The following is a 25909-nucleotide window of genomic DNA, read 5'->3' as shown; positions in this document are numbered from 1 at the left end:
GCGAGCTCGCGGGCCCGGCCGCCCCGTCCCGGCCCGCCGGCCCCGCCCCCCGCCGAGTGCATGAGGTTGACGCTACTTTGTTGCACCTGGAGGGAAGAACGTATGGGAGAGGAAGGTGCGCGGGGCGCGGGCGCGGGCGGGCGCGGGCCTGGCCGCCGGCGGAGCCGCGGACGCGGGAGGGGGCGGCGGGGCCTGCCGCGGGGGCCGGGTCTGCCGCGAGGCCGCGCCCCTGCCTCCCGGGGATGAGCTCGCCCTTCCCCAGCCCGCAGGCCCCTCCCTGCCGCCTCCCACCCGTTTCCCCGCTCGCCCGGGTGGGCTGCCCTCCCGCCGGCGCCGGCGGAGCGCCCCTCCTCCCTTTCATCCCGGCGGTGCCCCTACCCGGCGGCCCGCCATCCCGGCACTGCCCACCCGGTGCCGGCCTCCGTCCGCGTGCTCCGTTCACCCTGAGCCACCGCTTATCCGGAGTCGAACCCGGCCTAGGGAATAAAGAGCGGCTGAAGGAACCGAAGCCCCGGGTCCCAGTCGCCACCCCGCGCGGCCGGGTTCCGTGACCTTGAGCCAGGCGCCAATACCCTGGGCCTCAGTTTCCCAGTGTGTCCAGTTGGGGACCAGGCGGTCAGTCCCCGGTACTTGTGATTGGGAGCTGGACGGGCAGAGAGGGAATTTGCTTCATGAGAACCGGTGGCTGTATACTGCCACTGCGGGACCCCTCCCCCTCCCCCTGCAGCAAACCAGGTGCCTACCATTATCTTGGCTGGGGGAGTGACTGCCTTCTAGCTTCTCTTTAGCCCCTTCCCCTTTGCTGAACCCAAGGGTTAGGGCTGCACAACAATTAGGGTTCAAAGACCCCCAAGAATCCCAGTCCCACGGAGTTGGGGGTCTCCTTCTCTGGGTTTCCTTTGCTGACTCCTCACATAGATCCATGCGGTTCCAAGCTGGGCCCTAATGGGCCAGCTCCATTCTCCCCTGGGGTTTCCACCAGTCTTTATCCAGGCCAGTGAGCACCTACCTGCCTGGAGCACAGGAACACCTCACCATTGCCCCTTCCTTAGGTCCCTGGGTACTCAGAAGGAGTAGGTCCTTGCTTTGGAGCCTGATTGTAAGATAGGGCAAGCCTTGCCCTCTCCAGAGCTCAGTCTCCCCATCTGTACAATGGGGAGAGGCAAACCTGGGTGTCTTATAGGGTCTGCTAGCTCCAGGGCCCTGGGATGACTAAGCATACCAAGTGGCTGGCTCTGCAGCCCCAGCCCCTTGTCAAGACAGGGCATGGCTAAGCTTCAGTTAGAGCCAGCACCTCTGGGCTTCCTGCTTGTCCCCTTCCAGCGTAGGATGCACCAATCCAGTCCTGTCCAGTTGCTGCCCTTTGAAGGGCCTCTAAGCAATTTTTCCTGGGCTGTCAAGGGAGGAAAGGGACAAGATTGTCACCCTCCACCTTATTTCCAAACCCCACTGCTTTCTCCTGGTTTACCTTGCCAGAACCTGACTTAAAGAATGTTGTTGCTGGACAGTGGACATCCGATCCTCCTCCTCAGTTTACAGATAGGGGTGCTAAGACCCAGAGAGGCTTAGTAACTCAGCAAGACTCAGACCACCGTCCTTTCTCTTCTCGCTTGGCACAAGGACTGCTTAGCCTGGGTGCTGTGCCCTGGGATTTGTGCACGTTCACATGAGGTCAGCAGGGCAGGCTGGGCCTGTGCCAAGCTGCACCTCTGGAGAGTGGTTCCTGACTCCCTTTCCTCCCTGCAGGAAGTGAGTTGCCCGTGTGTGCGAGCTGCGGCCAGAGGATCTATGACGGCCAGTACCTCCAGGCCCTGAACGCTGACTGGCACGCAGACTGCTTCAGGTAGGATGGGGTTCTTGCCCTGGACAAGGCCTGCAGACACCTGGTACTCTTCCTGTGCTGTCCCTAGGTGCCACATAGTGAGTCCTTGGCCTCAGTGTCCTTCTGTAAAATGAAGCGTTTTGACTAGAAGATCCCTAAAGAACTTCCTGTTTTGTCATTTCAGACCCCTGAGGAGAGGGTGGGAAGACCTGCCAGTGCAGTTGTGTCCCCCCCATCTACAGGGTATAGGTTCCAGGACCCCCACAGATACAAATTCTTTTTATAAAATGGCAGAGTATTTGCAATATAACCTATGCATATGTGTGCATTGGTGTGTGTTGTTGATGGGGTCTTGCTGTGCTGCCCATGCTCGCCTCTAGTTCATGGACCTAAATGATCCTTCTACCTCAGCCCCACCAAGTAGCTGGAACTCCAGCCAGGCATGCGCCACCACGCCTGACTTCAACAGTATACTTTAAATCATCTTTAGATGACTTTTAATACCTAATAGAGCATAAATGCTGTGTAATTAATTGTTATACCATGTTGTTTAAGGATTAAAGACAAGAAGGAAATCTCTACATGTGCAGTACAGATGCAATTTTTTTTTTCCTGAAGATTTTCAATCCAACGCTGTTTGAATCCACAGTGTGGAACCCGTGGGGTACAGAGAGATGATCATATCACCAGGCCTGCTGGTCCCTGGGTGGGGGAGGAGGGGAGGGCAGTGTGTCCTGCCACTGCTTCAGGGGAGGGAGAGGACAGGACAGGCCTTAAGGAGAGCTGAGCCACTGTCACTGTGCCCCAGCTGGTTGTCAAGATGCATAGCCCAGTGAGACCAGCCCTGGCCTCCAGACAGATGGGCGGTGGGGGCAGGGCCGTGTCAGAGGACAAAGCAGCACATGGCAGCCCAAAGGTGCCCTAGTGACCCAGTAGGATCATCCTGAGCAGCCAGGTGCAGAGGACTGCTGAGATTTAGCTATGGAGCCACAGCAGAAGTCTCCAAGGATGTGCAAATCCTGGGTGGAAAAGCATCATGCAGAGGGACTCCAGGCGGGGATCTGGCACCAACTGCAAATCAGAGATCAGGAGAAGCACTGTCAAGGGAGGGAGGTGCAGCCACGTCAGAGCATCACGTCCAGGGGCTTATTTTAGGTTTCTTTTAATTTTGAAGAATAGGACATGGTGACGCATACCTGTACGCCTGTAATCCCAGTGACTCAGGAGACTGAGGCAGGAGGATCAAAAGTTAAAGGTCAGACTCAACAACTTAGCAAGGCCCTAAGCAAAAATGGTGATACCCTGTCTCAAAATAAAAAGTCAGAAGAGCTGGGGATGTGTTTCAGTGGTTAAACGCCCCTGGGTTCAATTTCTGGTACCCCACCCACCCCAAAAAAAGAATAAGCCTAGGCTAGTATAGGCGTAGGTGGCCTTTAATCCCAGCTACTCAGGAGGCTGAGGCAGGAGGATCCCAAGTTCAAGGCCAGCCTGGGCAATATAGTGAGACCATATCTCAAAATAAAATAAAAAGGGCTGTGGCTGCAGGTCAGTGGTAGAACACTTTCCTAGCACTCATGAAGCCCCAGGCTCAATCCCCAGTACCACCAAAAAAAGAAGTAGTCATCTTAACATTTTCTTGCATTGAGCAAGGACCACGCACTGTTCTTAGTACTACACATTGTTAGACATTGTGTTGTTTCCATTCTGCCAGAAGAAAATTGGGACACAGAGAAGTTAATTCTCTTGCCTAAAGTCACACAGCTAGTGAAGAGAACATCCAGTGTCCACTTTGGTGGTAAGGCCAAGAGAGAGGCAGGCGGTATCCCCTGGGTTCCCTATCAGGTCTCAGAAGGAGGCCCTACACGGGGAGTGGGGCAGTGCCGAGAGCAGGAACAGCCTTTTTGGTAGCAACACTCTGAGTCCAGGGATGGCTTGAGGAGACTGAGTTGAGTGATTTGGGAAGGGTACTGAGTACTGTGACGGGGACCTTTGAAGGGGACCAGCAGACCACTGGGGAGGGGCATGGGCAGACATGCTGCTGAAGAATGCCGACCCACTGGACAGATGGTGGCAACTTGGCAGGGAAGGAACTGTAACTGAAGTTCAGAGCTCTGTGCTCATACACCTGACCTAGGGTAAGGACAGATAGTAGAGAAGAGTTCAGATACAATATTTGCAAGTACAGATCGAGTGTCCTTAATCAAAAAAAAAGCTCCAAAATCGGAAATGTGAGCACTGACATGGTGTGGAAAGTGGAAAGTTCCACCACGGCTGACCTCGCAGGTCAGGTCGGAGTCAGAGCACATGCCCGCTATACGTTGTGCAGTGACCTTCAGGCTCTGCGCGAGGGGATGTGAAACACAAGTGAAGACTGTGTTTAGACTTGGGTCCTATTCCCAAGAGGCCTCATTAGGTATATGCAAGTATTCCAAAATCCAAACAAATTCAAAACCTGAAACAATTTTGGTCCCCCTCATTTCAGATCGGGGAGACTCTACCTGGACTTGTGGTATTAGCCACCCTTTATCAAGCACGCTTTAATGTTCCTCCCTCACTGTTGACCCCATGAAGTACCAGATCTGCCCCGTTTCCGTGGAGGGTTAGCGGGAGCTAGCACCTTGCTCCCGTTAGCTGCCAGAGCTGGAGCGCACCTGTGCCAGCTCCCTCCGCGTCCCTAGAGCTGGAGTAGGGATGGCTGGTGGGGTGGGGGAGGGCTGATGAGTGGCAGGTCTGTGGTTTTCTAACCTGTGTCCTGGGAGTGGGTGGTCCCAGGATGCTCATGATAGTTCCTGACCATGCTGAGTTGGAGATAGGAAGGCCAGAAGGAATGGGCCCCTCGAAGCCGGTGCCGAGACGTGGATGGCTTTGCAGGGGCCAAGAGGTATCAAAGGAAGACCTTGGGGGCCCCTGAGCCTGGGATGGGGAGGGAAGGTGGAGCCCTGGAGATGTGAGGGAGGCCAGGTGCAGCCCCAGAGCTGCAGGAGGGAAACAGAGATGCCTGGCTTTGGAGCAATCTCCCTGCATCACCAGGAGAGGGGCGAGGCTCGGCCAGGGACCATGGGGAGAGGCATATTCAGGTTGTCCCTGATGTGGAGGGACACAGGGTCCCACAGTGGGGGGAGGGCCCACAGAAAGAGCCACGGTGTAGAAGCGTTCCTGGCCCAGTGGTGGGTTTCTCCCAACCGCCAAAGTGAAGGGGTGAGGCCAAGTGTGTCCTCACCCATGATGGAAAGTAGCTCAGGGGTCACTGCTTGTCCGGGCACATGACTGACAGGCAGCCAGAACAGCTCTGAGCAGGATCCCTAAGGCTCTGGACCCTGCTAGGTTTCCCTCTGGAAGTGTCACAGTGCTGTGATCCTGTAAGTGACATTGAGACCTTTGTTCCAGGGCCACTGTCCCCTAAGCTGCTCAGGCAATAAGCTGTGACAGCCCTGCAGCCCCCAGCCAGCTCCTCTGTGACTGTGATTGCCATACCCCACCTTCCAGGACCCCTCTGCAGTGCCTTCCAGGTGGTACCCCTGGGTCCAAGCCAGTCACTCACCAATGATGACAGAGCCCCTGCTCTACACCGGCCCCCCAGCAGCCTGTGAAGCGGGTGCTGTCTGTTGAAGAGGCTTGACAGATGAGGAGCAGGCCCGGAGCTCAGCTGTGTGCCCAGGGGCTCCCTGGGAGCAGGCCAGAGTCCAGACTCAACCCGGGCGGCCTGGCTGCAGAGCCTGCCCTGTCCCTCCCAGACCACAGGTCCCTGCCTTAGTAGGTGAGCCAGGCCCTAGACAGATGCTGTCAGGTGCTGCGGAGACAGCGCTCTGGGTGGTTTAGGTGGAGCATCAAAGGAAGCAAGGGAGCAGCCGTGGGGATCCCGGGACCACAGAGGACTGCATGCAGAAGTCTGTGGTGGGTGCCATGTGCTTGGCACATCAGGCATTAGCCGAGATACTGGTGTGCTGGAGTGGAGTCAGCCATGCCCAGGGGATGTTTTGGGGGAAGCCTGTCAAAGGGGCCATTGGCCCTGCATCTTATTTGAACTTCATGGCCTGTGCCCTTGAGTGCGCTGAAGTCCCAGGTCCCCTCAGGTGGGACAGCAGGGCTACATGAGAAGAGTGTCACACCCTCTGAGCAGTGGGAGGCTTGCTGCAGACCTGGCACTAGGACTGGGCTGTGTGGCACCTGTGCTTGCCCCTTTGTCTCTTCTGATAGGCCCACCCCAGGAGATGTATGGCCAGGCCTAGTAGTCCAGGCTTCCCTTTGGCCCAGCTATTGCCTCTGTGCACAGCCAGCAGCCAGCGGAAGCCTCCAGTGCAGGAGCCCTCGGGCTGCTGTAGCTCAAGATCTCCCTGGAGGCTAGGTGGCTGGCGAGGAGGGATGAGTGCATCTGGCCATGGGTTGGCTGGGGTGCAGCCCCTCCTTCAGGGAACCTTCTGTGCAGGGACAAACTGTCCATGGGAAGTTGACTTCTGCTCCCTTGGGGGCAGCACCGGAAGAGGCAGCTGCTTTTGAGCTTGTCCCTGTCATCAGAGAGGCGCAAGCCCTCAGTACCTTTGTCTAGGCAGAGGCCAAGGAGGATACAGGCTACCTTTCTCCAGATGTGCAGGACTAAGGGCAGAATGATCAGGTCAGAGCCTAGATCCCTCCCCGTTTTCCCCACTGCCTGAGGTCAGCCTAGATCCCTCCCTCTTCACCCCACTGCCTAGACTCAGAGCCTAGATCCCTCCCTCTTCGCCCTACTGCTTGGGGTCAGAGCCTAGATCCCTCCCCCTTCACCCCCACTTCCTGGGGTCAGAGCCTAGATCCCTCCCTCTTCACTCCACTGCTTGGGGTCAGAGCCTAGATCCCTCCCTCTTTGCCCCACTGCTTGGGGTCAGAACCTAGATCCCTCCCTCTTCACCCCACTGCTTGGGGTCAGAGCCTCGATCCCTCCCCCTTCACCCCCACTTCCTGGGGTCAGAGCCTAGATCCCTCCCCCTTCACCCCCATTGCTTGGGGTCAGAGCCTAGATCCCTCCCTCTTCACCCCACTGCCTGGGGTCAGAGCCTAGATTCATCCCTCTTCACCCCACTGCCTGGGGTCAGAGCCTAGATCCCTCCCCCTTCACTCCTACTTCCTGGGGTCAGAACCTAGAACCCTCCTTCTTCACCTATACCAAAGCTTAAGCAGAAGGCACTTCAGCTGCTTCCTGTTGCAGTCTCAGACCAAGACCTTCGCACCACACTGTGGTATCCTCCCCATGTGGTGTGGCCACGCTGGCCCCTCCCTCTGCAGCCTCCAATCCTGAGCCCCTGGAGCAGGATAGGGAAGCTCTGGGCTGGCTGCCCTGCACTCCTGCAGGCGTCCAGAGCCCCTGCCAAAGGATGCTGTTGGCCTCGGTCCTGAGAAGACGCCGCTTCCTCAGAGGGGCTAAGTAAGTGGAAAGACCCTTCCCACCTAGTGCTGTCCCAGGCCCCTGCCAGAGGTAACCGTGGGCAGACCCACCTGGGCCAGCGTGGGGCAGAACTGAAACTCCCTGGTCATGGCTGGCCGCCATGTGGGGAACAGACAGCTCCCAGAGCTTTTGGCTCTTTGGGTACAGTCTCCCCAGGAGGCTGGCCTCCAGCCATCCTTCTGCCCTGGTGTCCATCTCCTGGAGGGAAACCCTCAATACCTGTCCCTTCAGTTTTCTGCTGTCTCCCAGTCCAGCCTCTTCACTGCAGGGCACCTCCCATGTCCCTGTCTCTCCTCTCGTGCCCTAGCCTGGCACTGCCCCCGCTGTCAGGGAAGGGACTCCACAGTGGGGCCAAGGCACAAGTCTCTGCAGGAGTTCTCTCACTGGCCCTGCCCCAGCTCCATAAGCCATCAGTACCTGCCCTGCTTCACTTGACACTTGAGGTCTCCTGTGGGGACAGGTAGCCTGTGCCCCCTCCGCCTGCCTTTTCTGGCTCCTGGCTGGATGTGGGCCTGAGGGGCAAGGGGCTGGACAGGGGCTGGGCTCTCCAGAGGTCTGCGGAGCACAGAGTGCCGCCGCTGAGCCAGCACATGAGCCGTGGTCTGGCCCAGGAAGTGGGCAGAGGGGGCTCTGGATGCTGGGGAGTAGGGACCCCAGAAGGGCTGGTGTCCTCTTGGACAGCTTTGCGGCTGCCCAGCCTGGAACCCCAGGGAGCCAGCAGGTGCAGGCGGAGGGGTGGGCCCAAGTGGGCTGCTGGTGCCTGGTGCGGCTGCTTGGGGACCACCCGGGAGGGGAGCCCTGGTGCACTCGCAGAGCCCTTGGGAAGGTGATGAGCGAGCGACCAGCGATCAGCGGAGGAGCTTCCAGGCAGGCGGGCGGAGGAGAGCAGCCGCTCTCTGGAGGCGGGCAGCTCAGAGTCCCCACCCACAGAGAGGCCCTGCTTCCTACAGCCAGCCCCGGGGAGCCGGGGGAGGCTCCTGTGACGGTCCTGTGACCAAAGTCTGGAGTGGTCGGTGGAAGGGCAGGAAGCGAGTCACGGATGACCGGCGGGGGCTTTCCCTTGGGGACAGGAACTGCCACCCCTGCACAGACCACTGGTTAGTTTGGACCGTGGGAGGCGCGGCTCCGCCCCCATCTCCAGACTCCGCCCGCCCACCGCGGGAGCCCGCCCCTGCCTCTGGTGCCCTGGTTGTGGTCCGGGAAGGCGGGCAGTGGCCTTCCGTCATGGCTTCTGTCCTGCACCCTTCTGCCGTCGCCCCCAGAGCTAACGCGTCAGGCCCCCCTTCTGGGAGCATCCCCACCCACGTGCTTCTGAACCCTGACATTTTGTGCTTCCCCCACCCCTCCCCGCAGACTGCCAGACAGTGGGGAACTAGCTGGGTCCTCTTAAAGGGACAGTGTTTCACTGGCTATCTCAGGGCTCACCTCCTGGGGTCATGGCCACGTGGGGAAAGGACTGTCCCATCCAGGCACAAGCCCTCCACTCTCCTGGGTTATTACCCTGCAGAGCCTGGGTCCTCCGGTCCGTATGTGACCCAGCAGCAGAGCTGGCCGGATCCCCTGGCCTGTTCCCTGTGGGGTGGGCACTCTGGCCACACATACCCATGCACAGCAGGAGTCTGGACGCACTCTCCAGGAGCCAGTGGGACTGTGCTCTGCAGGTCCCTGGGGGAGCTTGCTGCTGGCTCAGCGGGGCTGCTGGTCCCCACCCAACCCAGGTGCTTGGGCAGGAAGAAGCCAAGTGTGTAGATCTAGCTCCCGCACGGTGGCCAGCACCCAGAGACAGGAGCACCCCTTCTCTCCATCTACCCCTCACCCACCCACCCTCAGGGTTTCCATGCTAGTCCTGGTGACCAGGCAGGGGACTCTGGCCCTGACCACCCAGTGTACCTGGGCATCCCACTCCAGTGTGACCACTTTTCTGCGGAAAGGCAGGGAGACTGGCGCCGAGGTACTGAGCTGGCCCGAGCACCCTTCTGACCAGCAGCACCTGTGGGGCACTGGGCTCTGGGAAGCCAGGAGATCCTTTGGAGTGGCAGGTCCTGGCTGGTCTACGTGAGCCAGGTCCCTGCCTGGATCTTGGTGAGATGGGAGCAGATTTGTGGGACCCCAGGCAGCATGGCCCCCTGCACTCTGCCTCTTCTCTAAGTTGAGGTGACACCCCTGCCTCATGGTGCCCCGAAGGGTAAGAGGAGTTGAACCAAAGGAGCCGAGATGCTAGTGCTCTGCAAGCCTCCGGCTCTGAGGGCCGAGTGGGGCAGGGAGGAGCCCGCTGGTCCATCCCCGCGTCCTCCACCTGGCTGGTGACCAAGAACAAGTCACCTGCCTTGTGGACCCTCCTCTTTGCATGACAAGGCCCAGATGAGAAGCGTCCCTTACCCCTCCAGGCAGCTGCCAGGCCTGGCCCTGTGTGCAGGACTGACTGCGTAGCTGTGCAGGCTGTGCACTGCGTGAGGTGTGGAGGAGGAGCTCAAGGGGGACCGCATCCATCTCTGCCAAGCCCTGTGCCAAGCACGGGCTGCTTCTGTCCAGAGGACACATATTTTGCTATTCTTCCTGAGGCTCCTGCCACTGGCTAGGCCCAGGTGTGTGGGAAGCGGGGCGCGGGCGCTGGTGACTCAGCCCACCCTCTCCCCACAGGTGTTGTGAATGTGGCGCCTCCCTCTCGCACCAGTACTACGAGAAGGATGGACAGCTCTTCTGCAAGAAGGACTACTGGGCCCGCTACGGCGAGTCCTGCCACGGGTGCTCAGAGCACATCACCAAAGGGCTGGTCATGGTGAGCACCCTGCGCACGCCCCCTGCCCCTGTGTGCCGCACGCTGCGCCTGCTCCAGCTCTCCCATCATCTCCTTTTTTTCCTCTTGCTGCTTCTCTGAGCCCCTCGTGCTTGCTGAGCCTGACTGTCATGTCCCTCAGCCCCTATCTGTGTGGCCCACATTGTGCTCGAGTCCCCACGAAGTGCTCAGGGCTGCCCTTCTGAGAAGAGGCCACGTGGAGAGAGCAGAGGGGGCAGGAGGCTGGGTCCAGCGGCTCAGCTGGGTTGTCCCCACCCCTCCGCCAGGTGGCTGGGGAGCTGAAGTACCACCCTGAGTGCTTCATCTGCCTCACGTGTGGGACCTTCATCGGCGACGGGGACACCTACACGTTGGTGGAGCACTCCAAGCTGTACTGGTGAGTGTCCCGGCCCCTCTCTGCACCCGGGGCCCCGCATCACGGGCTGCCAGGACGCTGGCTTTCCACACCTGGGCCTATCTTTCCATGTGGCCAGGTTTGAGGGGGCAAATCCCCCCAGAAATGCCTGAGACAGCAGCCACAGGAGAGAGGTCCCTCCCTCGCGTGGCTTGCACGCACCATCTGAACATCCAGGGGTCCCTGGGCACTTGCACCTCTGTCCATCTGGCTCCAAATGCAGGGCCCCGCAACCCGGTCAAGCTGGATGGTTTGATGAAAGACATGGCACCCTGGAAGGCGTGAGGCGCAGGGCTCCAGCTTTATCACAAGGGCTGTAGTAACTGGGACCTTAGCACGCAAGGCACCTCCCCGAAGCCTGGTGCTCACTGCCAAGGCTTCACAGGGCATCAGCATCCAGGGGTCTTACTGGGCTTCATTCCTCCCTCGTGATTGGTTGGCCACATGATTAAGCTCAGTCTCCAGCCCCTCCTTGAAAGCAGGCTGGCTGGAAGCCCCAGCCCTTCTGTCCCCCATTGGTAGGCCCTTCCAGTGACCAGCCCCAGCTCTGAGTCATCTCATTAGCATAAAGTCTGAGGGGCCATAGATAACAATTCACTCCTGTTCAGGAAGTGAGAGTCTCTCCCAAGAAGCAGGGACAAAGACCAGACAAATTCCTTCTCAGCAACAGCAATAAAGCTGCATTAGAGAATAGCAGGCCTCCCCCCAGACCTCCTGCTGCACAGGATGCACCCCAGCCTTTGTCCTGGACATCTGGCAGCATTGCTGGGACTAGACAGCCCAGATGACTAAGCCGCAGAGAGTGCCAGGGCACTGGGCATGCTCAGTTCTGGTTCCTGGTCCCACCAGTCAGCTGGAAGGGGAAGAGCACAGAGCCCAGGGCGGAGACCACGGTGGGTGGTGATGCTAATGAGGACATTGACATTCTTTTCTTTCTCTTCTTTGGGTCCCACCGCGGGCATATTTTGCAGTGGGCATTGCTACTACCAGACTGTGGTGACCCCCGTCATCGAGCAGATTCTGCCCGACTCCCCTGGTTCCCACCTTCCCCACACAGTCACCCTGGTATCCATCCCAGCCTCTGCTCATGGCAAACGTGGTCTCTCCGTCTCCATCGACCCACCCCACGGCCCTCCAGGCTGTGGTGCAGAGCACTCCCACACTGTCCGCGTCCAGGGGTGAGTGGCTAGCTACTCTGGCTGCAGGGGGTACAGCTTGGCCATTGATGTGGTAGGTGGCAGACTTTGGACTGGAGATTGCATGAGTGTTGGTGGCCTGGCTCTGCCTGCCTGGCACAGCAGGCACCTGGTGTGGTTATGCCCTGGAAACCATTGCAGATGGAACATAACAGAAAACATTTTCACCAGGCGCGGTGGCTCATGCCTAGGACCACAAGTTCAAAGCCAGCCTTAGTAAGGCCGTAAGCAACTTAGTGAGACACTGTATCTAAATAAAATATAAAAAGAGCTGGGGATGTGGCTCAGTGGTTAAGCACCCCTGGGTTTAATCCCTGGAACCAAAAAAAAATCCTAGATTTAATCCCCAGCATCCCTACACCCCCCAAAAAAGGTCAAGGCAAAATTGTAAAAGTTTAGCTTCAAGTGACCCTCATTGGTAGTATACCCAGGAACTGACAATCAGGTCTCCTTCCAGAGGACCCACCTCCAGGCTTCAGTGAAGTCCTCTAGATGGGAAATCTAAGGGCGACAGGCAGAGCTCAGGAGCGGAGCCCTTGCCTGGCATGCACAGCGAGAAGCCACCAAGCACATGAGGAAGCAAGGCTCCCTGTGCAGAAGGCAGCAGGGACACCAGGAGGCTGGCAGATAGAGCCCCAGAGCCCCAGATACTGGGTTAGCAGGGATGGTGCAGAACAAACAGGCTCCATATGTTCTCAGAATCCTGTACGTGGAGCACATATACTTGGAAGAGAACCAAATGGAATCCCTAGAAATGAGATGTGTGATTATCAAATGAAAGTCTCCTGGCCAGGGTTTAATAGCACAGTAGGGCTTAGAGTTGCTGAGAAAAGAATAGATAAAACGGTGAGCACTGTGAGAGAGAGGTACAGATACTCAGAACGAGGTGAGGGCGTCCCGTGACCATCAGCTTGAAGTCCAGAAGGGGTGGAGAGTGGGAGATAGGCAATATTTGAAGATATAGTGGCTAAAAACTTCCCAGAACTGATTAAAAAAGTCAACCCACAGAATTGAGCCCAATAAATCCCAAACAGCAGAAGAAATCCACCCCTGAGCCTCTTGAGTGAAACTGTACTTCAGAGGCAGAAGAAAAGACCTGAGTGGACCCAGAAAGAACAATTACTTTCAAAGAAAGGACAGTGAGATCAACAGCTTATTTCTCAACAGAGTCCTTGGAAGCCCAAAATCAGTGAAATGATGTTAATTTTTGTGCACTAAGCACAAGTAACCATCAACTTAGGGTTTTTCTGTCTACTTTATGAAAGTATCTGGCAAGGGCCGGGTACAGTGGCACATGCCTATGATCACATCAACTTGGGAGCTGAGACCAGCCTCTGCAGTTTAGCAAGACCCTAAGCAACTTAGTGAGACCCTGTCTCAAAATAAAAATAAAAAGCTGGAGGTGTGGCTCAGTGGCAAAGCATCCCTGGGTTCAGACCCCAGTAACAAAAAAAAAAAAAAAAAAGGATAAAATAAAAGGTGTGTGATAGCCAGTTTTCAGTCACTATAATGAAATACTTGAGATGATTATAAAGAGAAAAAGGTTATTTTGGCTCATGTGGTTGGAGGTCTAGATCCAAGATCAGTTGGACACATTGTTTTGGGCCTCTGATGAGCATGCTCCACGGCCGTGGTGGGAACCATGTCTCAGAACCACCTGTTCACCTCATGGCTAGGAAGCCAAAGAGGAAGAGCCTGGGGTCCCACAGTCCCTTCAAGGGCATATTCCTAGTAGACCCCATCTCCTGAAGTTTCTACTGTCTCCCAAGAGTGTCAAGCTAGGGACCAGGCACTTAACACCAGCCTGTGGGGGACATTCAACATCCAAATTACAACAGCAATAAAAGCAAACAGCCATGATGGGATATTCGAAATTGTCCTTAAAGAAAATGTAGGAAAGATCTCTGAGATGCAAGAACAGGGTAGAAATCCAGCCCAGGTGCTGATATACCTTGTGACTTTGAGTAGGTGTCACGACCGTCTGGACTTTGGGGTCGGTCTGATTATTTTGTGTAGCTATAACACAATGCGGGAGATAGGATACTTTATAAAGAAAGGGTGTCAGTTAGCTCTCCATTCTCGTGACTAGAAAATCCAAACAGCATGGCACCACCTCTGGTGAGGGCCTCCCTGACCACATTACAACATGGCGGACAGCAGAAAGGGAAATGGCCACAGGCAGAAGGGGCCATTGCTCTGCTTTGGCTAGAGCTCACCCCATCCTGGAGACTGCCATCAGCCCCTGCTGAGAATGTCCTGCCAGTGACCAGATTATCTTCAACTAGGCCCCACCCCTTAAAGAGCCACCACCTCAGTGCTATCACATGGGGGACCACGCTTCCAGCACCACATCCAAACTGGGCAGGGTCCACCTAAATGGTGAGGGAGCTAGACACCGTGGTGCCCTCAGAGCCTTCACTGGCACCTTGAGCAGGATTTTGAACATCCCCACCCCCAGGCATGGGAGCTAAGAGCAGCATCCACCTGGTTCAGTGCAGGAGTCTCCCATACCCACCAGGCACCGCAGCTGGGCATGGGGAGCAGCGAGAGAGGTGCTGGGAAGGTGGTGCTGGGGAAGGTGATCCTGGGCAGGTGGCGTCTCCTCCCTACACAGCTGGCGCAGACCGGAGGCCGCCTTCCCTGCCTGCCCCCTGGGCAGTGAAACCCCAGTTTCCCAGCCTTCTCTGCAGAGAGCTCCCTCCTGAAGCTTCCTGGTTGCCCGAGGGCCAGGTGCTGGCCACACTGTGGGATTTTTGGTTTCCTTTGTTGTTTTGTATTTTACAGTACTGGGGGTTGAAGTCGGTTGTTGAGCTACAATCTCCAGCCCTAAGGAACATTTTTTTTAAGGAACATTTTTTTTAAGATTATATTCATTCGAAGCAACGCTGGTTCGGTGGCGCACACCTATAATCCCAGTGACTCTGGAGGCTGAGGCAGGAGGATCACAAGTTCCAGGCCAGCCTCAGCAACTTAGCGAGACCTTACCTCAAAAATAAAAAGGTTTGGAAATGTAGCTCAGTAGTAGGGCACCCCTGGATTCAGTTCCCTATACCTTACATACATAAGTACACATCCATAAAGGGCTAGGAGAGAAACAGAACATTTTTTAAAAACCTATGAGATGAAATGAAAACCAAAACCAGTTAAAACCAGAGTTTAAAAAAAGGGAGGAAATGCCGCAAGTTGGCCGTCCCCTGAGTTAGCTGGTGGTCCTCTGCATGCCTCATGCCCATCACTCTGCACCCGAGGCTCAGGGTGGGCTCTTTGCCCCTCTGCCAATTCAGGAGGAAGGGAGCTTCCTCTTGCTGGACGAGTCCCGGGCTTTAGGTAGGAAGCCAGTGGATCCAGACCCTAGGACCTGGCTCGGGACCCTTGTCAGCCCCAGGCATGCGAGGCATCTGGAGGAAAGCTCTGTCCGAGGTGGAGGAGTCATTCACCTGAAACAGGGGGGCAGACACCTGCGGTGGGCCACCCTTCCCCACTGCCACACCCGTGGCAGACACCCATCATCCATTATGGAACTCGTCCCACTCGCCAGTGGCATCCTGGAGAATTGCCGCCTTCCTGTCCACGAGGTAGAACCTTTTGCCCCCTACCTCTGATCTGGTCTCCCTGGCCATGGTTTCCTGCTGGGGTTCCAGGGTTAGGTGGGAACTGATGGGGCCATTGCTGTGTTGCAGAGTGGACCCAGGCTGCATGAGCCCAGATGTGAAGAATTCCATCCACGTGGGAGACAGGATCCTGGAGATCAATGGCACACCCATCCGGAACGTGCCTCTGGACGAGGTAGGTCCTGAGACCAGGGTGGGGTTGGGGCAGAGCCTTGGGCCTGAGCCCCTCCACTGCCACCACAGCGGCCTCAGCTGTCCACATCCCCTCCCCAGATCGACCTGCTGATACAGGAAACCAGTCGCCTGCTGCAGCTGACCCTTGAGCACGACCCCCACGACCCGCTAGGCCATGGGCCAGGGCCCGAGCCCAGCCCCCTGGGCTCCCCAATGCATGTGCCCAGCGGCGAGGTGGGCAGCTCTGCCCGGCAGAAACCTGTCCTGTAAGTCAGCCTGGTTGGCTTGGGCAAGTACTGGCGCTGGTACCAAGCCTTGGGACACTGGGACCTGGTCCCTGCCTCCACTGGCTCCGTCTGACGGAGAAGTCAGCTCACCCTGGGGGTGTGGGGACGAGGAGAAGGGAGCAGGCACCACTTCCCAGCTCGTGGGGTGACTGGGTGGTGGGCTCCGGCGGTGTGAGGCGTGGCGGCGTCTTTGGACCTTGTCCCTCCGTGTAGGGCTCCCACTGAAGGATGTGGCAGCAGTGTGATGTGCTTCATGAAGACGACTTTGGCCCACCACATGGGAGGGACTGGGGTGGGGACACTCGAGACCAGGGACAGCTGGTGGGCCCTTGAGTGGTCCAGGCAGCAGGTGCCAAGGGTCAGTATGTTAACCTGGGCAGGTGGGAGGAGGCAGCCTGGCCTCCCCCCCCCCGCTCACTGCTCAGGATGCTAACGGAGACCTTCAGGAAGGCTGCCTGCGGGCAGCCTTGCCCTTCGAGGTCACGCTCCCCTGTCACCTGCACCCTCCAGAGCCTGGGCCACCTGTGGGGCTGCTTGTTCCAGGGTCACGGGCACCCTAGACAGGTGTCAAGGCCAAGGATAGACATTCATCTAAGGCACCTGTGAGACAGTGGACTTCAGACAGGAGAGCGGGAGTGGGGGCTGGGTACTGCCCTGTGAAGGCCGAGCTGTGCCACCCGCCCGTAGCACAGAGCACCACATGACCCGGCCAGGATGGGGCCTAGCGGGCAGGGGCAGGGCCCCAGCCAGGGCCCTTCCTGTGACACTGGGCACCGTGTGCCTCCACAGGAGAAGCTGCAGCATCGACACATCCCCAGGTGCCGGCTCGCTGGCCTCGCCGGCCTCCCAGCGCAAGGACCTGGGTCGCTCCGAATCCCTCCGGGTGGTCTGCCGGCCACATCGCATCTTCCGGCCATCAGACCTCATCCATGGGGAGGTGCTGGGCAAGGGCTGCTTTGGCCAGGCCATCAAGGTACGGGGGGAGGGGACAGCCCTCTCGTTTCCCACCAGTGCCTCCGGGAGGCCACCATGTCTGGCCTCTAGGCTCTCGGGCCAGGGCTCTCTCCTTGGCCTCAGCCTCTTTGGGCTGAGGAGGGGCAGGAACCTTCTAAGGTAGACCCAGGCGGGGGTAGGAGGGCAAGCCAGCCCAGACTGATCTAAGTCCCCTCCCGAGTCTCCATGCTGAGCTTGGTGCCACCCCATCATGACCTCAGGGACCCCTTTACAGTCTCCCTGAGCAAGGACTGAGCCTGGTTCTGGTGTCACCTGGCTATGACCTGACTGGAAGGATCAGGACTATACAAAAGATGTAGGCTGGGCTTCTCAGGACCTACCCTGACCCCGTCCCCTGGCCAGGCAGGAGTTCCAGACCAAGCTACCACTGACCTCCTCACCCAGGCTCAGAGCCCTCCTTTCCTGCCAGCCAGGAGCCTTGGGCCCTTCTAGGACACCCTTGGGTGTCTGGGAGCATCCCCTGGGCTGTGCAAAGATTGTGACGCCATCTGTACATCTGCCTGGCACTCCTGGGTGGCTGTGGCGCCTCCTTCAAGGCGGGCACTGCAGTCCTGTCTGGTGTCCCCACAGGTGACGCACCGGGAGACGGGTGAGGTGATGGTGATGAAGGAGCTGATTCGGTTCGACGAGGAGACCCAGAGGACGTTTCTCAAGGAGGTCTCTGGAGGGCTGTCTCGTGCCTCAGGGCCAGACTTCGGGTCCCCGCCCCTTCACCATCCAGATGGGGCAGCGGAGGGTTCCCTGTGGACAGGGCTCAGTCCACACGTTGAGAAGGGAGACGCGTCCTCCCGGGGCGGGCAGCCTCCTGGGGGAGCAGCCCCAGCAGACAGTGGGCAGCCAGGGCCAGGGCCTCGGGGTGTTGGGGGCAGGAGGGGAGGGCCCAGCCTGTTTGTACCCTGCCAGGTGAAGGTCATGAGATGCCTAGAGCACCCCAACGTGCTCAAGTTCATCGGGGTGCTGTACAAGGACAAGAGGCTGAACTTCATCACCGAGTATATCAAGGGCGGCACCCTGCGGGGCATCATCAAGAGCATGGTGAGTAACGGTATGGTGGCCTGGAACCGCCACAGCTCTGGAGGCTGAGGCAGGAGGATCTTGAGTTCAAGGCCAGCCTCAGCAACTTAGCAAGGCCCTGTCTCAAAGTCAAAATGGGATAGGGATGTAGCTCAGTGGTGGGGCTCTCCTGGGTTTGGTTCAGTCTTCAGTACCGAAAAAAACTGTGTGTGTGTGGTATGTTTGTGTTTGTGTGTTTGGGGATGTGGTGCCGGGCAGAGCCCCACCTGCCACCCCTCCTGTGGCCAAGGCAGCTCCCTCTGGGCCTCAGCCTCATCTGTTCAGGGGGTGATGGCTGTGGGGCCTCAAGACCCTTTAAGCCCTGATTCCAAACCAAGCAAGGGAGCAACCAGTTCCAACTAAAGCTGGAGCCCTGGGAGGGTGGCACCTTCCCCAGGGGTCACCCAGGCTGTCCTGGAACAGCTGGCCGCAAGCCTCAGGCAGCCACCCGGGGAGTAGCAGCCTCCATTACCAGTCCTGGGGCCTTTGCTCTGCTTCTCATCACTTAACCATTTGGCACAATTCAGAACTTTCTTTAAGGATTCGGATAAAGTTTCCAATTCATCTTCAGAAACGAGGTGTTGGGCCGGGTGCAGTGGCAAAGCCTGTGATCCCTGCAACTTGGGAGGCTAGGGAGGAGGATGAAGGGTTCAGAGCCAGCTTCAGCAACCTAGAGAGGCCCTAAGCAACTCCATGAGACCCTGTCTCTAAATAAAATATAAAGAGGGCCAGGAGGTGGCTCAGTGGTTAAGTGCCCTGGGTTCAATCCCTGGGACCAAAAGATGAAATGAAGCGCTAGAGGGAAGCCATCTGGCACTCTTGGTTTCTTGTTGGCCAGCACCCCGGTGACCCATCCTGCTTTCTAGGCCCTTTCAGCAGTACCCCGAGACCACGAGATCTTGTCCCTTCTCCAGCTTCTGCTGTCTCATTACCTCAGTTTACCTGGCGTTTCCCAAAGTGTGGCCCCAGGAGCCTGCTATGTGGGAGTCCCCCGGGATGTCCTGTAGTCAGGTGGGCTTTAGAGATACCAGGGAGGCTTCCCAGCCTCGCCGCTCACGCTGATGCGCCCAGGTACTCCAACACTTCCTCTGGAGCCCTCCTAGGGGATGGCCGGGGCTGAGTGGTCTGTGTGTGTGATCCAAGACCTGGATTAGCCATCTTTCCATGACTGTAACAAAGTCCCTGAGATCATCAATTTATAAAGGAAAAAAGGGTTATCTGGGCTTTGCAGATTTGGAGCTACCACTTCATGACTGGCTGTCCCCACTGCTTTGGGTGGTGGCAAGGCGGCACATCTTGGTGGGAGCTCTTGGTAGAGCAAAGCCACTTGCCTCGTGGCCAGAAATCAAAAGAGAAAGAGGCAGAGGCCGAGGGCCCACAGACCCCCACAAGGGCATGGCTCAGTGACCTAAGGACCTATCACGAGGCCCAGCCTCTCTGAAGTTCCACCACCGCCCAGTGCCAGGCCTTTCACCTGTGGGTCTATGGGGGACAGTCCAGATCTGGGCCCTGCCCACCCAGAGTGGCTCGGTGCTGATCAAGGGTGACCATCACAGGCCCTTCTAGCTCCATCTATGAAACAGGTTTAGATTCTTTAAAACTTGGAAGGATTGGGTTTACTGTGTAGAACAACTCCTCGTGTGGCATTTAGGGGTGATCAGTGTTAGGAGTCATCTAAGATGGTGCGACCTGGGGGGTCATCTAGGATGGTGGAACTGGGGGGGGGGGGACCCATGCGGCTTCTGCGCAGCCACTGTGCCATCTTAAGGACTTGCCAGAACCAGCAGCCAGGGGCCAAGGTCAGCCCACTGCTGATGCTGGGGGGAGGGGGATCGAGGTCTTCCTCCTCAGAGAAGCAGCCCCCCCGAGGGTTTGAAGTCACTTCTGTAAAGGAAATGTCCCCTTTCGAAGGAGACAGTTGTGGGTGCAGGAGAGATGGGACCATCAGTCCCCAGGACACTGGCCCCCGTGACGCTCACATGGGGTCACGTGGCCACATCCCAGCTGTTCTCCCCAACCCCCAGGACAGCCAGTACCCATGGACTCAGAGGGTGAGCTTTGCCAAGGACATCGCGTCTGGGATGGTAAGTGGCTGGTGACCTCCATGCTGGAAAGTGACCCTGAGGAATCTGGAAACAGGCCCCACGGGGAGGCTTTGGAAGGGGGCAAAGCAGACCAAACAGAGTGGGAAGACCCCTGGATGGCCCGATTGGGGTGGGGTGGGAGCCCGGGGCGGGGGCCGGGTCCCTGCATGCCCCTCCTGACACCTGTGTCCCCCAGGCCTACCTCCACTCCATGAACATCATCCACCGTGACCTCAACTCTCACAACTGCCTGGTCCGGGAGGTGAGCAGCTGCAGCTGTGGCTGGGCTTGTAGGGACACACCCTGCGCTCCAGCCTCAGGGCTTTCCCTCAGCAGAGGTCCTTGGGTCACCTGTGCTACCCTTTGAAATGGGAGGTGGGGAAGCAGCCCAAGGGCAGGAGGTGGGCAGCCTGGCTCAGTAGTCAGCATGATGGCTTCTTGGGAGAGTCTAGTAACAGAGGAGGAGATCTTGGCCTCCTGAGCTGTTAGTGACCAGGACAGGTGATCACCAAGTGCAGCCCACAGCAGGGTGGCCACAGGCTGCAGCAGGCCGCGTGTGTGTGCCGCAGTCCGGCTGCAGCAAAATAACAGGGGGGGGGGGGGGGACGAGCAACTTGTGTACATTGATACAGCAGGAGTGGGAGCCGTTTATTGTAGGACAGGAGGAGTATATATACATTCCACACAGCTTATCTTAATTAACATAAACTAGATACAGCAGTCAACCAATAAGGAATCTCCACACTTAATGGCTCGCTGCGTTACTTTACAAACCACTCCCTCTGCAAAATGCCAGGCGCCATCTTCACTTGTTTACAGACTCTAACATGTGTGGGGGCTGGGAGGTCAGCAGGGTGGCCACAGGCTGCAGCAGGCCGCATGTGTGGGGGCCGGGAGGTCAGCAGGGTGGCCACAGGCTGCAGCAGGCCGTATGTGTGGGGGCCGGGAGGTCAGCACGGTGGCCACAGGCTGCAGCAGGCCACACGGGTGGGGGCTGGGAGGTCAGCAGCATCCCTGAGGAGGCGGCTTGGGGTGCTTGTAAGTGGGGGTAGAGGCAGGGTGCCCAGGGTCCACAGGCAGGTGCTCAGGGGACCCAGGCGCTCCGCAGAAGGCAGAGAGGGAATGAGGGTGTCCAGGAGGAGGCATATTCACTTCCCAGGCTGACACACAGCTCCCCAGAGGGACGGCTTAAGGCAGCAGACGCTCACTCAGAGTTCAGGAAGCCGCACCCAAACCCAGGCTCCCTCTGCAGGCTTCAGAGAGGCGCAGGCTGGGCCAGCAGGGCCAGAAGGTGTCCAGCACTGATGACCCTGCTTGTCTCCCCAGAACAACAATGTGGTGGTGGCCGACTTCGGCCTGGCGCGGCTCATGGTGGACGAGAAGACCCAGCCTGAGGACCTGCGGAGCCTCAAGAAGCCCGACCGCAAGAAGCGCTACACCGTGGTGGGCAACCCCTACTGGATGGCGCCCGAGATGATCAACGGTGAGTGGCCCGCCCGTCATGCCACCTCCTGGGTCCTGGGTGCGTTTCCTGTTGCTGCCACTCTTGGTAGCTCAGGTAACACGTCACCCAGCAGTCCGCAGGTCAGCAAGTCCAGCCAGGGCCTCTCTGGACCAGCAGGCCAGTCCTCCTGCGGGTTCTGCCAGAGGCCCTGTTGCCTACCGTTTCTGTTCTCAGCTCATGGCCCTGCCTCCACCTCGGGCCAGCAGCCTCTTGTGTTCACCTCCCTGTCCCTGACTCCAACCCTCCCCCTCCCTCTGAAGAGGACCCTGGTGACTACTCTGAGCCACCGGCTAATCCAGGATCATCACTCCATCTCGACCCTAATCCCAGGGCTGGGGACAGTCTCAGTGGTAGAGCGCTTGCCTAGGTCACACAGGCCCTGCTCCATCCCTGGCACTGCAAAAAAAAAAAAAACAGGGGGGACCCTGATGCCACCCGCAGAGCCCCAGGGATTGAGACGGGGCCATCTTCTGCAGCTGTGCGTCAGCCCAGGGTGCTGGCCCCCTTACTCCCCAGCTCTGTTGTTCCTGCCGCATGGTCCTGTGTATGCCCAGACGACAAGGTCCCTCCTGGGTATGTCCAGGTCATAAGGCCCCTCCCCAAACAGGTGACACACAGGTTCAGGACAGGCAGACCTGGGGTCAGCCAGCGCCAGCACTGACCAGATGGATGCAATTAGTGTCGCCCCCAGGTGACAGCTAATCTAAACAGCCCTTGTCTTCAGGGGCAGAGTGAGGATTCGACGTGGTTTGTAAACCACTGCCAACTGGTTGGCATTCACTGAGTAGCCGCCCTGAAGGTTTTGACAAGTGGCCGATGATATTCCCATTTGATAAACAAGGAAACTGAGACTCAGCAAGTCTATGTCCATTTCATGAGGTCACCATAATAAAAGTATTACAGACTTGTTGACTTAACACAGTTGGTCAGGCATGGTGGCGCCCACTTGTGGTCCCAGCAAGTCAAGGGGCAGAGACAGGAGGGTTTCACACTTGAGGCCAGTCTGTGTGATTTAGTGAGACCCTGTTTCAGAATTGAATAAAAAGGGCTGGGGGGTGGTCAGTGGTTTCCACGGTACCAGGGAAAATACTAACCACACAGTGGAAGCAAGTCCAGACCTGGCACCACAGGCCCCTCTAGGGGCATCCTGGCCTCACCTCCTCCCTTGCTGTTCTGCTTCCGATGGTCACCACCTCCTCTGCGAGTGTTCTGTGTCCTGTCTCTCTTAAAGGCACTTGTGATGGCACTTAGGACCCCATAGATGATCCAGGCTTACCTGCCCTTCCCCCACCCCACTGACTTTCACCACATCCGCAGAGGAGAACGCAGGGCCTGTGTGCTGACCACATGGCCCATTGGGTTGGGCGGTGGCTCAGAGGTAGAGTGCTTGCTTGGCACATGTGAGGGACTGGGTTCGAGCCTCAGCATTGCATATAAATAAATAAATAAATAATCCAATGACAACTAAAAAAAATATTTTTTAAAATATTCATTTTTTAGTTTTAGGTGGACACAATATCTTTATTTTATTTTTATGGGTGCTGAGGATCGAACCCAGTGCCTCATGCATGCCAAACAAGCATGCTACCTCTGAGCTACATCCCCAGCCCTAAAAAAAAATGTATTAAAAAAAAAAAACACTTTGTCCACCACTGAGTGACAGCCCAGCCCAAGACCCTTTTCCCAACCAAGTAGCCTCTGGGGCCTCAGGAGTCTGCTTTGCCCAGAGTCCTGCAGCAGGTCGGGTGACCCAGCAGAGCCTGGAACGTGGTGTCCCGGGCCCTCATCCTCACCTCTCAATGCTCAGGAGGGTCACTCGGATGTGGGGGGCTGGGATATAGGATCTAAGCCCCGGGCCACGGAGGCTGTCAGCATTGGCCTGTGGCCCACGTGGCTGCTGCCCCTGGCCCTGCTCACACTCAGTGTCTCTGTTCAGGCCGCAGCTATGATGAGAAGGTGGACGTGTTTTCCTTCGGAATCGTCCTGTGTGAGGTAGGTCCAACGGTGGGCAGTGGTGGCACTGAGACCCGGTGGCTCCTCCCCATCCCACCCTCCTGGGCTGCAGGCTGACAAGCCTCCTGAGCACAGGGCTGCCCAGAGCAGGGGGACAGCCTGACCCATGGGCTCAGTGTTCAGTCCGGGCCTTGGCCTGAGTGACCTGCCTGCAGACCCCTGGATGACATCCATCCAGGCTAAGGGGCCCCAAATTAACTGAGGGGCCTTGTGCTGGACAGATCATCGGGCGGGTGAACGCAGACCCCGACTACCTGCCCCGCACCATGGACTTTGGCCTCAATGTGCGTGGCTTCCTGGACCGCTACTGCCCCCCAAACTGCCCCCCAAGCTTCTTCCCTATTACTGTGCGCTGCTGTGATTTGGACCCTGAGAAGAGGTGAGTTGGGGGCCTTGGCCTGGGGCATCCTTGCAGGTGAGGCTGATCCCCAGGAGAGCCAGACCCGCTACCCACCCACCTGTCACCCCAGGCCCTGCTTCGTAAAGCTGGAACATTGGCTGGAGACCCTCCGCATGCACCTGGCCGGCCACCTGCCCTTGGGCCCACAGCTGGAACAGCTGGACAGGGGCTTCTGGGAGACCTACCGGCGCAGTGAGAGCGGACTGCCCGCCCACCCTGAGGTCCCCGACTGAGCCCAGCCCCCCAGCTGCCCTGCCCCACCTCCAGAGAATCCGCCCTCACCAGGTTCCTCTGCAGGAGGTGGCCAAGGCATGGAGCCCTCGGCCAGGGCCGCGGGTGTCCAGACCCCTCCCCAGAGCCAGGCCCCGACTTGCCTTCTCCCCCGCGGACTGCGTCCCTGCCTCCGCCTCCAGCCCCAGTGCTGCCCAGCTGCCCAGCTGCCCACACGCGGTCACACCACCCTGCCTTACCTCTTGTCTTGGTGGGGCCGCCCACACACACTCCTGCATGAGCTGGGGGGCCCAGGAGGGCTGTGCCCACCCCACGCACCGCCCAAGACGTCCACACCCTGCATCTGCCCACAGCTCCTCAGCCAGGCTGGGCTGGGGGCAGCTTCTGAAGATGCCCCGTAATGGCCAGGCAAGGAGGAGGGAATGGGTCAAGGGGGAGACCACGTTCCCAGGAGCCAGACGGGAGTCTGGGGCCCGTTATCCCCCGGGGCTGTCTAGGTAGCGGCAGGCGTTGATAATTATCCAGACCCCCAAACAGAGCGAGGCCTGACCCAGGGCCCCCCATGGCCAGGCAGCAGCAGGCCTCGCTCTTGGTTTGGGTCTCTTTCCTTTCTTTATCGAAGCCACTTTAGTGAGAAGCAGGTACCAGGCCTCAGGGTGAAGAGGAGTCCCTTGAGGGAGAGGGCGCCACGGTGCCTGGGTCAGGGCTGATGGGGGGGAGCTGGCCCTGGGCAGGAGTGGCGATGAGAGGCAGGTGTCCACCAGCAGCCCCGCCCCCAGGATCATCTCAGCGCCCGCTCCCGTGCTCCCTGCCAGTAGCTGGAGGAGTCCCTGCCCCTCCTCATGCCCCTCTGTCCTCTGGGTTCTTTCTGTGTAATCTATTTTTTAAGAAGAGTTTGTATTATTTTTTCATACAGCTGCAGCAGCAGCTGCCGGGGGCTTGGGGTTTATTTTTTTGGCGGGCGGGGTGGGAGGGCCATTTTGTCACTTTGCCTCAGTTGAGCATCTAGGAAGTGTTAAAACTGTGAAGCGCTCTCAGTGCACTTTGAACCTGGAAAATGGTCGCTCGGCCCATGGGCGACTGAGGGAGGCGGATGCTCGCCTCCCTGGGAACCAGGACGTGGAAGCAACGAAACCCAGACTCGAACAATAAAATCTGTGCTCCCCACCGGAGCCTCCTTGTCGTGTTCTGGGGCCAGGGGCAGAGCCGCTCTGAGAGGAGTGAGGGGGCCCCTGGGAGAGGAAAGCTGGGGGGGAGGGCAGGGCGGAGGTGCCCCCCCCAGCAGGGGCAGTGGCCCAGCCAGGGTGGGAGGACTGCAGGGTGGGGGTGGGGATGGGGGTGGGCTCAGGAATCTCTAGAGGATTGTCTGCAGGTGTCAAGGACGGGGAGGCAAAACAGGGACCCGGGATCAGGGTGCAGCCCAGTACCATGAGTGAGGCCCTGGTCCATCCCCAGCCTGCAAAAAAATAAAAAGGATCAAGGGAAGAAGCAGGTGCTGGGTAAGCCCAGGTGATGGGAAGTGGTTACCTGCGTGGGTCAGGGGGTTAAGGAAAGACTGGTCTCTTGAGAGACCTTGTATGGCATAACCCATGGACCCTGGTCTTGGTGGATTAAGATAACAGTGACCACTGTGCTCACAGTATATGTCTGTCCAGAACTTAGGAGTGTGGCTCCCTGGTAGAGCCCTTGTCTGGCCCAGGTGAGGCCCTGGGTTCCATCCCCAGCATCATTCACACACACACACACCCCACCTGTTTTTTTTTTATTGTTTTTTTTTTTTTAATATTTTATTTATTTTTTAGTTTTCGGCGGACACAACATCTTTGTTTGTATGTGGTGCTGAGGATCGAACCCAGGCCGCACGCATGCCAGGCGAGCACACTACCACTTGAGCCACATACCCAGCCCCT

At 58.1% G+C, this 25909-nt stretch overlaps 1 protein-coding gene across 2 annotated transcripts; it reads left to right on the top strand.

The window, feature by feature from the left end:
• Limk1 (LIM domain kinase 1) lies at window positions 1–24963 on the top strand. 2 transcript variants are annotated; one of them, XM_046422845.2, is made up of 16 exons: window positions 1–115; window positions 1747–1843; window positions 9882–10020; window positions 10305–10414; window positions 11404–11610; window positions 15309–15414; window positions 15513–15679; window positions 16490–16673; window positions 17285–17371; window positions 17618–17749; window positions 19792–19851; window positions 20048–20113; window positions 21178–21334; window positions 23292–23347; window positions 23590–23747; window positions 23839–24963. In XM_046422845.2, the coding sequence occupies exons 1-16, from the start codon at window positions 61–63 to the stop codon at window positions 23999–24001; spliced, it is 1944 nt and encodes a 647-aa protein (XP_046278801.1). In that variant the 5' UTR covers window positions 1–60; the 3' UTR covers window positions 24002–24963. The 2 variants fall into 2 exon arrangements, with proteins under 2 accessions (XP_046278801.1, XP_046278802.1); XM_046422846.2 differs by lacking the exons at window positions 1–115; window positions 1747–1843 and adding an exon at window positions 7048–7220.
• The last annotated feature ends 946 nt before the right edge of the window (window positions 24964–25909 follow it).

This window comes from Marmota monax, unplaced genomic scaffold, assembly GCF_021218885.2.
Source record: "Marmota monax isolate L192 unplaced genomic scaffold, Marmota_monax_Labrador192_F-V1.1 WCK01_AAM20220418_F8-fsc00237, whole genome shotgun sequence".
Taxonomy (NCBI): Eukaryota; Metazoa; Chordata; class Mammalia; order Rodentia; family Sciuridae; genus Marmota; species Marmota monax.
This window is presented reverse-complemented; position numbering and strand designations above follow the sequence as displayed.

Excerpts from the sequence above, each read along its gene's own strand:
- Limk1 (XM_046422845.2), top strand. The coding sequence starts at position 61 with ATGAGGTTGACGCTACTTTGTTGCACCTGGAGGGAAGAACGTATGGGA. Across the intron at positions 16,674-17,284 it reads GCTTTGGCCAGGCCATCAAG|GTGACGCACCGGGAGACGGG; the intron begins GTACGGGGGGAG and ends GTGTCCCCACAG. Across the intron at positions 20,114-21,177 it reads ACAACTGCCTGGTCCGGGAG|AACAACAATGTGGTGGTGGC; the intron begins GTGAGCAGCTGC and ends TTGTCTCCCCAG.